Source organism: Takifugu rubripes, chromosome 21 (genome assembly GCF_901000725.2).
Source record: "Takifugu rubripes chromosome 21, fTakRub1.2, whole genome shotgun sequence".
NCBI classification, from domain to species: domain Eukaryota; kingdom Metazoa; phylum Chordata; class Actinopteri; order Tetraodontiformes; family Tetraodontidae; genus Takifugu; species Takifugu rubripes.
The window spans coordinates 17,684,457-17,696,576 of NC_042305.1; the positions used below are offsets into that span (position 1 = coordinate 17,684,457).

The 12,120-nt window shown below is 46.5% G+C and overlaps 1 protein-coding gene across 3 annotated transcripts in view; it reads right to left on the reverse strand.

Annotated features, from left to right (window-relative positions):
• Window positions 1–12,120, reverse strand: part of ssbp2a (single stranded DNA binding protein 2a) — a 36,646-nt gene that overhangs the window by 22,527 nt on the left and 1,999 nt on the right. Inside the window, exon 1 of one of the 3 annotated variants that reach the window (XM_029830172.1) lies at window positions 4,988–5,006. The exons of the other annotated variants lie outside the window; for them this stretch is intronic. Coding sequence (XP_029686032.1) covers window positions 4,988–4,989 — 2 coding nt within the window. The 5' untranslated portion in view covers window positions 4,990–5,006. Of the gene's footprint in view, window positions 1–4,987; window positions 5,007–12,120 lie in introns of those variants that run through there. 3 annotated transcript variants of the gene reach the window in all.

Genomic DNA, 12,120 nt, shown 5'->3' on the forward strand with positions numbered 1-12,120 from the left:
AGAGAACTAAATGAAAGGAAAAGTGATATTGAAGTAGATAGCATCAGAGCTGCAAGACTAAAGATGAGGAAAAACTTTGTTTTATAAGTTGTTCTCTTATTCACAGCATAGCAACAGAGGGAGTTGGGAAATGGTGAGGAAATGGTGGAAACCAGTATTTCCTGTTGAAAACGACTAATATTCTCAAAGACCAGTGATGAAGCTCTCATGTGGTGGTCTGGCTCTTCAGGAACCGCTTGTTCAGCCTGCCCTCCTGCTGACACAATAACACGCGACTCAAGCGCAGACAGAGGGTGACAGAGAGGTTTCATCCTCACAGGACAGTTGACCGTTGAGAACACTTTCACAACTTTTGGGATATTTAAGCATAACAACACGCCTTTGGTGTTTAAAACCTGGTCCCTTTCCTGGGTTTTGCACTCCGTGTCAGCCTATATAAAGTGACTTCCTTTTATTTTGCTCTCTCCGACAGACAAACACACTTTTCTCTTTTTACAGCCTTCAGATATAAGATGAAAGTGGCTAAGGTAGTTTTTTCCCTGTTTTTTTCATGGTCCCATGTCAGAAATAGTTTTTTAAATAAATGTTTGCAGACCCATGGCTCCTGTCCAAAGATATCACTTGATCTCCCAGACTTGCACGCCTCATGGTCTAAATGTCCACCAATGAGAAGGAGATTTTTACACACTCTGCCCAGAGGTCAACCTCCCATATGACCTGTGCAACCTCCTTTAACTCAATAATGACAACTTTCTACAGGATCTACACGATTTGTGTTGTAAATAAGAACCAGGACATCGATCACTTCTGCACCCAGAATGACTGAAGAGATCAGGTGTAAGTCTGTGTCTGTGTGTGTGTGTGTAACAAAAGGGGGTTGAGATCCGCACTTGACCCATTTCTCCTCCAATCTCAAGTGGCGTGCGTATCCAGCGAGTCGCTTTGCTTTTACAGCGAGCGACCCATCATGGCTGCCACGTCGGCGGGAGGCAGCAGCGATCGGAACGGAACCCTGCGGCTGGCGTCTCTGCTGCCTGGTTGCCGTGCTGTGCTGAGAGGGGAATGCGGAGAGGATTAAAATCGTTCTCGGAGCGCAACCACACCCTCAGCAAAAACCCAAGCTGATTTGCCCGAGATCAGCATGAGGAAGGACTCGTAGATCGGTGCTAATCAATTTACCGCCATCAAAGTCTGGCAGAGCATCAGCTCGCATCTCGTGGCGGCCCCAGTGATTGGCTTTGCCTGTTTGAGATTAGCTCCGGATGATTTTAACCGTGTTCAGGCCGGAACAGCGAAGTGGCCGTGCTTCTGATCTATGCTGACCAAACTGAATATTAAACATTTGAATAGATAATTGCTAAACCACAATAAGTTACCCAGAGCCTAGAAACGCAGGATTTCCTCACACACACACGACAAAATCCGAATGACGTTTTCTTTTTTTTCCACATGACGAAGCAGTGTTGGATGTTGCTGCGAACAGGAAATACTCTCTCCCCACAGGAAGTAAGCAACAGTGAGCAGGACACGCAGTCAGGAAAAACTGTCTTCAGGAAGCTGTTGCGTAATCCTCGCGGACAGTGAACCCTGCTAGGGGGCGGCGCAGGCAGCAACCAGCGAATATGGAGCTAACTAAAAGCAACCAGGAGGTTATTAACGAGATTATTAGCACTGGAAAAAAAGGAGAGTGCGTTCCAACTGCAATAGCTGCTGCGTAATTCTGTTTGTTATCAGGATTTAACCTGTTTTCCATGTTAATAAAGTAAATTCAATATATATTTCAAGCCACAGACTGACCTGATTGTTCTGGTAAGAGGGGAGAAAATGAAAGAAGGAAAAGACAAATAAGACAGGCAGCGAGAGAGCGAGAGAGGGAGAGAGAAGCTGAATTCTTTTCAGCTCCACTGTGGAACAAAATTCAAGAGGGAAAAAAAACAGAACGGGAGTGATGGGGTGACAGAAGCGTGGAAGAGCGAGAGATGAAAGGGTCGGGGAGAGAGGATGGAGAAGGGGGATTAGAGAGGAGCGGGAAAGAGAGGCGGACGGGAGGATGGCGTCGGACGTGATGAGTACGAGGGGATGAGAGGCGAGATCTGTAAACTCTCATATTCTAATGTTAAAGATGCTCAGTGAGACGTGTCACCGTTGGCAGAGCCCCCTGCTGTGACCTCCTTCTCTAAATTAACTCAAAACATCTGATGAAAACAGGCGGGCTGAACCGGTCTGAAGCCCACGAATGACTGCGGACAGAATTAAAGACGTGCCACGGTATTTTAGTGGCGCGTGTGACCCACATCTCGGTGTATCTTCAGAAATGGTTTAAAACGCGTCCTGTGTTAAAGTTAATGATACTTAATGAAGTAAGTCGAACAGGAAGTTAAAATACTGCAATTATCTCCTAGATATGGATTTCCTGATGGAAAAAAAAACCTCAACCTTTGCAATTAATCTCAGCTGTGTTTAAATTTAAGAATAATTTTAGGGAAAGTGACGGTGCGACTGAGACTCGTGACCGTTTATAAGCCACGCTGACGCCATGAGATGGTGTATTTAACTAACTTAGCAAACACAAACACAACCATCAAATCAGCTGCTTTAAATCTTCCATCACAGCAAGGTGGGATACTGTTGCTCCCCAGAAGAGAAGCCCACAATTAAAACCTCCGTGGACTGTGGGGGGGAATTGGCAGCTCTTCACTCAGGCTGGTGAGAAGATACAAGGGAACCATTGGGACCAGTGGGACCAGTGGGACCAGAGGGACCAGAGGGACCACAAGGACCAGAGGAACCAGAGGGACAGTACACAGTGATAAAGCTTCTTCCACAGCTGAGGGCAGCTCTGTGTGTGACCGCCAAACACTTTCCCTGATTAATCAAGCCCAGTAGTGGGGGCTTTACATGCTATTAAGGGCCCCCGCTAAATGACTTGACTTCATTCATTAAAACCGAGCAGGCCACGGCTGCCAGACAGACGGATGGACGGAGAGACAGGAGGAGAAATAAAACGATGGCCGGGTAAACAAGGATAAATATAGAACCATTACGGTGCTGAATAATTCATTTCATATGTTGGGCTTCAACAAAATAACAGAAAGGAAAAAAAAAGATAAACAACCAGGAGGATTATGACATCCTTGCGTCTTCCGAACAACGGCTATGCGTCACGTCACTTCATGTGGAAAAATAGGTCCCAGTGGATTAATCACTGATGCACTTTCATTAGACAAAAGTAGTTTTTTTTTTTTTTTTAAACGAATCTGGGCAGCAAAGTTGGATGGCCGGGTGGATTAATTGTTCGAAAGCGTCTCGTTTCGGCGATTCACTTCTGCAAGTGCAACAAAGATGCACAGAAACGCGGAGATGTGTCATTTAGCAGTCAGCAGAGAGAAAAAAGGCGGGGAAAGGTGGACAAAGAGAGCTGCGGGGAAAGAGAGAGAGAGAGAGGGAGGGAGGTCAAAACGGAAACAACAGAGGAGGAGGAGGAGAGAGAGAGTAAATGATTAATGGATGGAGCTGGGAAGCAGCGAGGGAAGGTCAGGACAGTGTGGAATAAGACGGATGCTGCAACCTGTTAGCAAAGCAATGCTAGAAACTGATATGCTGCTGTCACACGCTGTTGTCCAGGAGCAGCTTTGTGAGACAATCAGTGGATTTCATGTGATGTGCAGATGCCGTCGCACTGCAGCCTTTGAAATGGCTTCCATACTGACCAGCGGACATAAATAATAAACCCACAATTCAGAGGAAATCTGATTTTTCTGCATTAGTGTGACAAAACCTTCACGGGACTCCTGCTACAGGACTGCCTGCCAGCTGATGCATCTCTAATTGGAATTTCTGCTGATGGTCACAAGTCTATATTCTCCATTACCCCTCTGCAGAATTCCTCGGGGTCTCGCTAATGGCTCCTGCTAAAGGCAGAGCACTTGCACTGAGATATCCACTCAAAGAATATCCAGTCTGACGTCGCCCTGCTACTGTAGATTCAGACTTGGGCTCCGGTGAATGAGCTGCGTTCCCTCCGCCTCTCCCAATCCTGCGAGGAAACGAGTGCACAAAGGGACGTAAAAACTTTGCTTTATCTACTCGAGCGCCCTGTTTGGTCTCATCGGGGTGAGCAAATGTTTGCTGATGCTTTTTTCCGCTTGTGATGACCCTGATGATGCCGGTGTCGGGGGAGCTTAATGTAGCTCGCACCAGCGAGGAGCGGTCAAAGATGATGACACAAGGTCAACCTTACGCGTAACAAGTGTCGCTATGGCAACACGGCGGCTGCTGCCATCATCGAGGGATGGTGACGTTGCCAGAAGTTGGCCAGTCAGGTGAAATGCATTGTGGGAGGGGCCAAACAAATGACACACAGGAACTCGGGCATTCTCCAGCTGGCGTCCAGCAGAGATCCAAATTTGGGTGTTTGATTTCAAACTGAAAATTAAAAAAAGACAAACAAAAAACAACAGAAACACTTCAGGTTACATTAGAGACACAAATGTGTCAAGTGTTTACATTTTAAGAGCGGTTTGACATTTCTAAACTTTTTGGAATCCTGTGCAGATCACATTAATTCCCTCTCTCAGCATTCCTAGGCCATTAAAATGTCCTCTTTTTTTCCCATATCTTGACCACTTTTCCCCTTCCGGGGTCAGGGGGGGTGGGGGTCCTGGAGCCTGTCCCAGCTGCATACGGGTGAGAGCAGGGTACACCTGAATGAGTCGCCAGCTCATTGCAGGGCCCTATGAGAGGACATGGGGGTACGCTAGCTTGCTCAAGGGTACCCCAGCAGTGCTATGAAGCTGTCCGGTCACCTACGTCTACTATCAGAACACTTTTTAAGTTTATTCCGTACCAGGGCCTGAACCGTGACCCCTCCACTTCCCCTACAGACTGAGCAACAAACGCCTTGCCACTCAAATTTTTAACATGCAAAAAAAAGCATTAATGCGATTATCGGATGTATTTATTTATTTATTATGTTTTGGCGACTCACATGAACCCTCGTTTGTGGAGGCAGTGATCCCAGTTTGGGTGAAGAGTTTAATCCTGCCGCTACAACAAGGGTTCAGCGCCCGGTCCGCAGCGCTTGTTCAGTTATTTCTGTGATGTATTCTGTCATGTATGACATGAACACCGTTGCAAACCGAACTGCGGCATGAAGAGGGCGATAAGAGGCAACTCATCAAGAGAGTCTAACCCCCCCCCCCCGTCCAACTGTTGCACAACTCCACCCCTGAGGAGCGAGGACAGCGCAGCATGTGTCTCCAAAAGACTACACCCCTGTCTGGTTATCAACAAATATGTTTGGTATGAAAAATAGTCCCCCAGAACACCACGCTGAAGTGTAAACAGCCTCAAGTTGACAGGAAACGGTGGAAAATCCGTCCACACTGCCGAAGAAATGCCTTTCTTTCCCATTTAGCTTCTTATTGTCATTATTTCTCAGTGTGAAAAACAAGTCTTTGCCCTGATGTTACAGGAATGTGGATAAAGTCATTACGCTGGTGCGTGGGTCGGTGAACAAACCGACTCCAGATCTGCTGGTGGCAGCTCCGACAGGATGCAACCCCCCGCATGCATTTCGAAAACTGCAAATTAGCGCAGACACAATTAAGACGCGGAAGAGACAATGGCAAGGAAGCGCGATACAGACGCAATCAGACCGAGCGAAACAGCTCTGGTTCTGTCAGCAGCACCGGGACTCCACGGTCTCACAGCGCAGACAACAATGCCCAGGGCTGAGATAACAGGAAATGCCAGCTTATCAGAGACGGGGAGAGGGGCAGAGATGGAGAGATCACTCTTTACTTACACATTAACTGAGCAAAATATCCAGTGTCCAGTTTAATAGGGACGCGCGTGTTTTCAGCTGCAGCCGTGGGGCTTTTGGTAAAATGTACGAAGAGAAAGAATTATGTAAAAAATGAAGCGAATCCATCACATTCTTAATTTGAGTTCCATTTCATTGGCCTTGATTTGTTTAGATTGAGGCAGCTCTCGTGGGGGGTTTTGTTTAATTTCACAGCTCGCAGGACACCAATGATTTTTAGGAGTGTTTTCCTTGTCCTCATTTCTCCGCAAGCTATTACAGTAAATCTTGAACGCAACACGGCCGTAAAGTTCTGGACATCAAACGACTGTCTGCAGACAGAACTCCGGGTTGGATGACGACATTAATGCGCGCGAGGTTAATTCACGTATGTTTCGGGGGCTATTTTCAGGGATGGACGGGCCGAGGAGCATTTAATGGATCATGGAGGCAGTAAATTTCAGCTTTAAACAATACAAGAAATTGCTCCCGACGCTGATTTGAACACAAGATATGGTGAGCAAACTGAAGACCAGAAAATTAAATACAAGGTGTCCAACACACGTCCTGGCTGGTGTGAAATAATACGTGTCCTATCAGACCTCTATGAACATGAAACATTGCTGCAGGGAGGACAGACACACGGTGAGAGCAAAGCAGACCTGGTCCCGAGATGACACCACCTTTCTCGCTGGTGGAAACGTTCCTTCACTCTCATGTTTATACAAGACAGGAGCAGTATGTGCGCCAGATTGAAGCTTAATTGAGAACAGAAGAAACAAAAGACATTTTTGAAGAACAGGGTGTTCTGTCTGTCCGTCCACCTCGAAATGCAAAACAAAAGTCACAGCTGCGGCCGAGGAAGAGGAGGAAGAGGAGGAGGAGGAGGAGGAGGAGGTCTTTGGCGTGCAGCAAAGGAAGGAGCAGGGGAGAAATATCTGAAGGCATGCACAGATAGCTGCGCTTGTTTACATTTTTCAGACTATTTCTAGAGAATTAGAACTCGTGTTTACGCCGATCAACAGCTCGATGAACAGAAACGCACATCACAAGTGGGCATGAACGGTAAAGTTGCAATCTGTGAAGAAGAAACCTTGCACATCTGCAGGTCCTTAATAAAAATAAAACAAACAAGTCAACTAAGTTGAATTTAACTCTTACTGCAAACCAGTAAAGAGTGTGTCTTTAGTTGCAGATGCACTGCTATGTTGGGGTGGAAATTGGGCTCATTTAATGCATTCACAAACTGGTTAGCTATTAAAGTTTACGTTAGCTTCATTAGCATCGGAAGTTTTGTCAGGAAGTACTTGAGGAAAAAATCCGAAGGCAGTTGGACAACAGACCTGAACCGGAGAGTATTGAAGCTACTGAGACTCATCTAAAGGACTTTACGATATCGGGTTGGACTTTACTGCACTTTTGCATATTAGTATTCAATTTATGTCCACTTTTGACATTTACAGTTGGCCCTTGTAACTGGAGCCGACGAGACACGTGTTAAGACACATGTGTGTGTCAACTGCTGCAAAGAACCATGTTGGCTTTCTAAATCAATCATCCTCTAGTTTCATGTTTACTCTAAGATTACCTGTAATTGTTCTAAATGCCTCCGCAAATCAAATGTCAGCATCAGCATCAGGGGAGTTGTGGGAGCTGCTGTCATTTTGTTGGATTGAATATTCTACAGCAACTTCTTTGAGTGACCAAAATGTGAGTTGTCAGGAAGGATGCGCACACCTCTGCCATGTCTGCAGCAACACACTGGGCCCGCTGTCTCGACATTTACACTGTGCAACATTTCAAAATGGCAAAAATCCGAAACAGAAATCTAGGCTGACAGCAAAGCTCCGAATGTACCGGATTTGAGTTTGCTTCCTACGGAGCCTAATTGGCCTTCCGCCTTGACTCAGATGACGTCCGTCTTTAGATGTCTCCGAACAAATGAAGCCTGCACAGAAGCTCCAGAGCGGATATAAATAAATGTCAGGAATTCCTAAAGCACGCTGTTGTGTACATTAGCGAGACGTATGTGCTGAGGCATGATTGCTGCCTGTTTTAGCCCACAACACTGATGAACAGTCTCTCTCTTGCACCCCTTTACTTCATTTGTCCTTCCTGCTTTTCTAGTGGATGTGAAAAGAAACGGCAAAAAGGTCAAAGACGCCAATGTCAGAGGTTTCAATCATTCATAAGACACAAAGGACAAATTAGACTAACCTGGATCGTACAGGCTCGGAGATCATGCGTGCTTTATATAGGAATTTATGTATGGGCGCCCCACTTGCACGCTTGTATGTACAAAATAAATAAAATAAAGAGAGAGAGGGAGAAAAGACAGAGTCTGAAGCAGTTTCTGAGCCGGGCTGTCACGCATGCTTAACCTTGCGCTAGTGCCTGTGTGATGCGGCTTGCATATCAATGATGGAGGAATATCAGCCTCCAACCAACCTCCAGCGTCAGAAGCGGCAGCATGCACGGCGAGCGCGCTGGAAGATTCGCTGATAAAAAGGACAGATAGGCATCAGCACCCCGGCAGGTCAACGATGGCGGTGGTGCAAACGTCGAACAATAAAAGCGGATTCCAGCCGACAGGAAGTGTTTCCAATGGCAGCCTATGCTCCTGGCGGGAGATCTCGGGTTACAGGGAGCACTCTGAGAGAGCGACTTGGTGGTGAACTGGATGGAAACGCGCAGAAATTAGCCATTAAATTGTAAAAAAAAAAAAAAAAAAAGACCACATGCCGTTTCCAGCTGTGGTCGAATAAGTGCTCCAGAAACTCCCCCGTGCTTCGGTTTACACATCAGACCGGTCCCGGTCTGGACGTCCCGTTATGCCAGAATCTTAACGAACCAACCAGAAACCATGAAGATGGGTTTGGAGACGCTCAATGAGAATGCATGTGGAGACACCGAGGACGCCGAACCCTCTCCGACCACCTTCCGCTTTCTATCTGATCCCATCAGAAGGGTGTTCTGTCACTCTGATCCGTCCAGAGGACCCCGAGGTGTCCTGTGAAGGTGCCGTCTCTGTTGATTGACACGTCACCCGTTTCTTTGTGGCTGCAGTAGAACAGAAACGGCCTCCCGGCCACCTCGCACGGCTCAATAAGAGGCTGCTCCTTTGATAGAAGTTCCATGGTGAGTTCCAGCTCTGGTAGTGGCGATAAGAGAGCAACAGTGATGGATGCCAGCAGATAAAAGAGAGCTTTTACCAGCTGCAGTGTGTTCAGCAGGTTAGAAAGACCTCTTTTTTATTATTTTTTTGTGGTCTTTTTTAACCATAATGATCACATTTCACTCTATATTCTAGTAAAGAATATATATCTGAGTTTTCTTGTAATCTTTGCCTGTCAGCATTGACCATTGGCAGTGACAGCTCTCTGGTCTCCTGCACTTGCTCACGAGCGTCCCGTGAGAGCTGGCGATGCTATTAGCCGTGTGATGATCACAGGCGGAGTGACAGCGAGATGGGGGTGTGATTCCCTGGGATGAAAGGTTGGGAAAACACCGCAAACAGCTCAGACAGAAAGCAAATTTGTTTTCGTTTTAACAACGGAAGCCGTCAAAGATCTTAAATGCTGCCGGTTTTCTTTCCCGCGGTGTGAACTTGTGCCATACGAAGCCGTCACAGAGCTAACAGATGCTTTCTGATGTTGGCGACATCATTATTTGAGTTGCATGTCACCGCATGTGCACCCGTTACTAAGGTTTCACTTAGCATCAAATGCCGTTGGGCTCAGCAACGGATAGAAAGACTGTTCACAGCATCTGTGAGTGGAAAACATGAGCAGAACATGCAGCAGAAATAAGGACCGGTTTGTCATCAAGGAAAAGGTTAATAAAGTCATTTCTCAAGATGTCACCGCCCAAGTCCTCAAGTTCTAAGTTCGCAAACTGCCAAGTACAGTCCAGGCTTTCTGTACTTGCTCCGCCCATTTTGTCATGTATAGTGGCGTTCATGTATGTACACCTCAGGTGGCAACCAGAGCAAAAACAGCAGAAAGTATGTACTTTAAAGTACGGACATCCAAGTCGGTACTCCAAAAGGTCACAAGTCTGTGTACTCAGGCTAGCTCACAGTATAGAGCCATAGCTGGTGTCCCACCATGGAGGCTCCACAGGTGGCTACAGCTAAAATAACCTGCTGTTGCCACTTCATCAGCATCAGTGATCCACAGAAAGACCACTCCTGGAACACAAAAGGTCCCCACACAGACGGTTCACAGCACCGGAACATGAGGTCTTCCATCACCTGACCTCATCCGGCCTGTGGACAAAGTTCTCGTGTGTCCTCGTGTAATCAGTTTCAGCTTTTACAAATTTGACCTCCCTTCTGACTTTAAAACAAGGGAACACTCCAGTCCTCTTCACTCCTCCTGTGTTTGGGTGGGTGATATGAGATTTACTCGATAACAGTCACCAACAATTTAAACCGTGTTCTAACATTCTAACAAAGACGCGAGGGCCTTCGCTATTGTACTGCAGGAGATTCAGATCCACAGTCCCAGAGCGACCTGGAACATGTCCTCGGTGACTGAAGCCTACATTCATTGAAGCCATGCAGTGCACGGTCAACGCTCATGTACTGTCACTCTTAATCTAAATCAAGAGCCGACCGTTACTCAGCTACAGCCGGAGACGAAGGCCTGGGAAAATGTTCATCTACCTGTCCTTTCTCTGCTCTCTCACTCACACACACATGCACACACACACGCACGCACGAGACACCTAAAATAATGCCGTCGCTTCAATTTCTTAATACTGCTGTGCCACTCAAATCTTTAAAATGGGAAAACCTCATAGGAGCAAGTTAAAATCTAAATTCTATAATGTATCCATGGGACCGAATGCAATTGTTTATTTGTGTATATGTACTGTACATACACACACACACACATAGGGGGAAAAGGTCATGCGATGTATTCATAAATATGGTGCTAAAACATATTAGATTTTTAGTCGTCACTCTAATTCAGGATGCATGAAACATCTACAAGTTCAATAACAAGGTCGGCTGTCAGGAAAAACAATTAGGAGCTTGGACTGGACAGGGACGCCAAGATCAACCTTGACTCTCTTTTTTTATCTAGTGTAATCAGTCGGTTGCATGCGCGTGTGTGTGTGTGTGTGTGTGTGTGCGTGTGTGTGTGTGTGTGTTCTCCCTGGCCAACTCTACAGCCAATTTCATAGTCAAATTCTGCAGCTGCAAAATATTTGATTATAAAATAAAGGATTAGCATGTTCCTGTGGGGATTCTTGAAGGTCTTACGTCATCACATTTTCAAAAAAAAATCTATTTAAAGCTGCAGGAAGGACATACACATCTTCACAGCATAATTTCATTAATATTTCAATCTCCTGGATCTTCAGAACCGAGGTTGATTACTCCTTTGTCTTCTAAATGTCACCACCACTGTCAAGATGTTGATTTTGCTGCTTAAAGGCCAGCAGCTGTATAGAAACAGCTCTCACATAATCTAACCATCAAAGAAACATTGAGAAACAACATTTCCACAGCACCTTTGTGAATTCAAACAGAAAAGTACTCTTGCAGGGCCGTAACGCCAGTTTACGGGTCCAACAAGTGTCCAGAATATACTGGATCGTAAATTAGCGGTGCTTGCTACCTGTCACCCAACAGCCTGGTTCCAACAGGACACTTCCAGCCCCACTTCAAGTCCTTCCCCTGTGAAGTTGGACATTGGAACAAGCTTAGCTTCCCAGTCAGTGTCCTTGACTGTCACAATGACTCAAGACCTGGAGCTGGTCTCCAGGGGGCTGCATGGAAAACCCCCTCTGCCCCTTAGACACAGTCGTTCAAATGTATGTGACTTATAAACAAATGTACATTTCACACGTGATCACCAGCACACGGAAGCATGGCGACATTGATGCCAGTGTCCTGTCGGGGATGTTGTCCACTTCCTCTGAAAAATAAACAACAGGAAGGACGTCACAACTGCAGAACCACTAATGGTCTTACAGTTTCTCTGCATCAGCGATGCATGATGCATTCAGGTAGCAACAGTCACACACACACACACACACACACACACACACACACACACACACACACACACACACACACACAGGACTGGACAGACGGCAGACTGCAGAGGTCAGCTGCATTTCGGGCTCCTCTACATCTACATGGGTGAGGTGCCAGAGCCCCGACAGCAGGGGTCCATGCGGAGGTCAATACTACAACACTGTAAACTAATGATCCAGCAAATTCCCTCAGTCCCGCTCCCCTTTCCTCCTCCTCCTCCTCCTCCTCCTCCTTTCCTTCGGTCTGTAGTTGCCCTCCATCTCTCCCA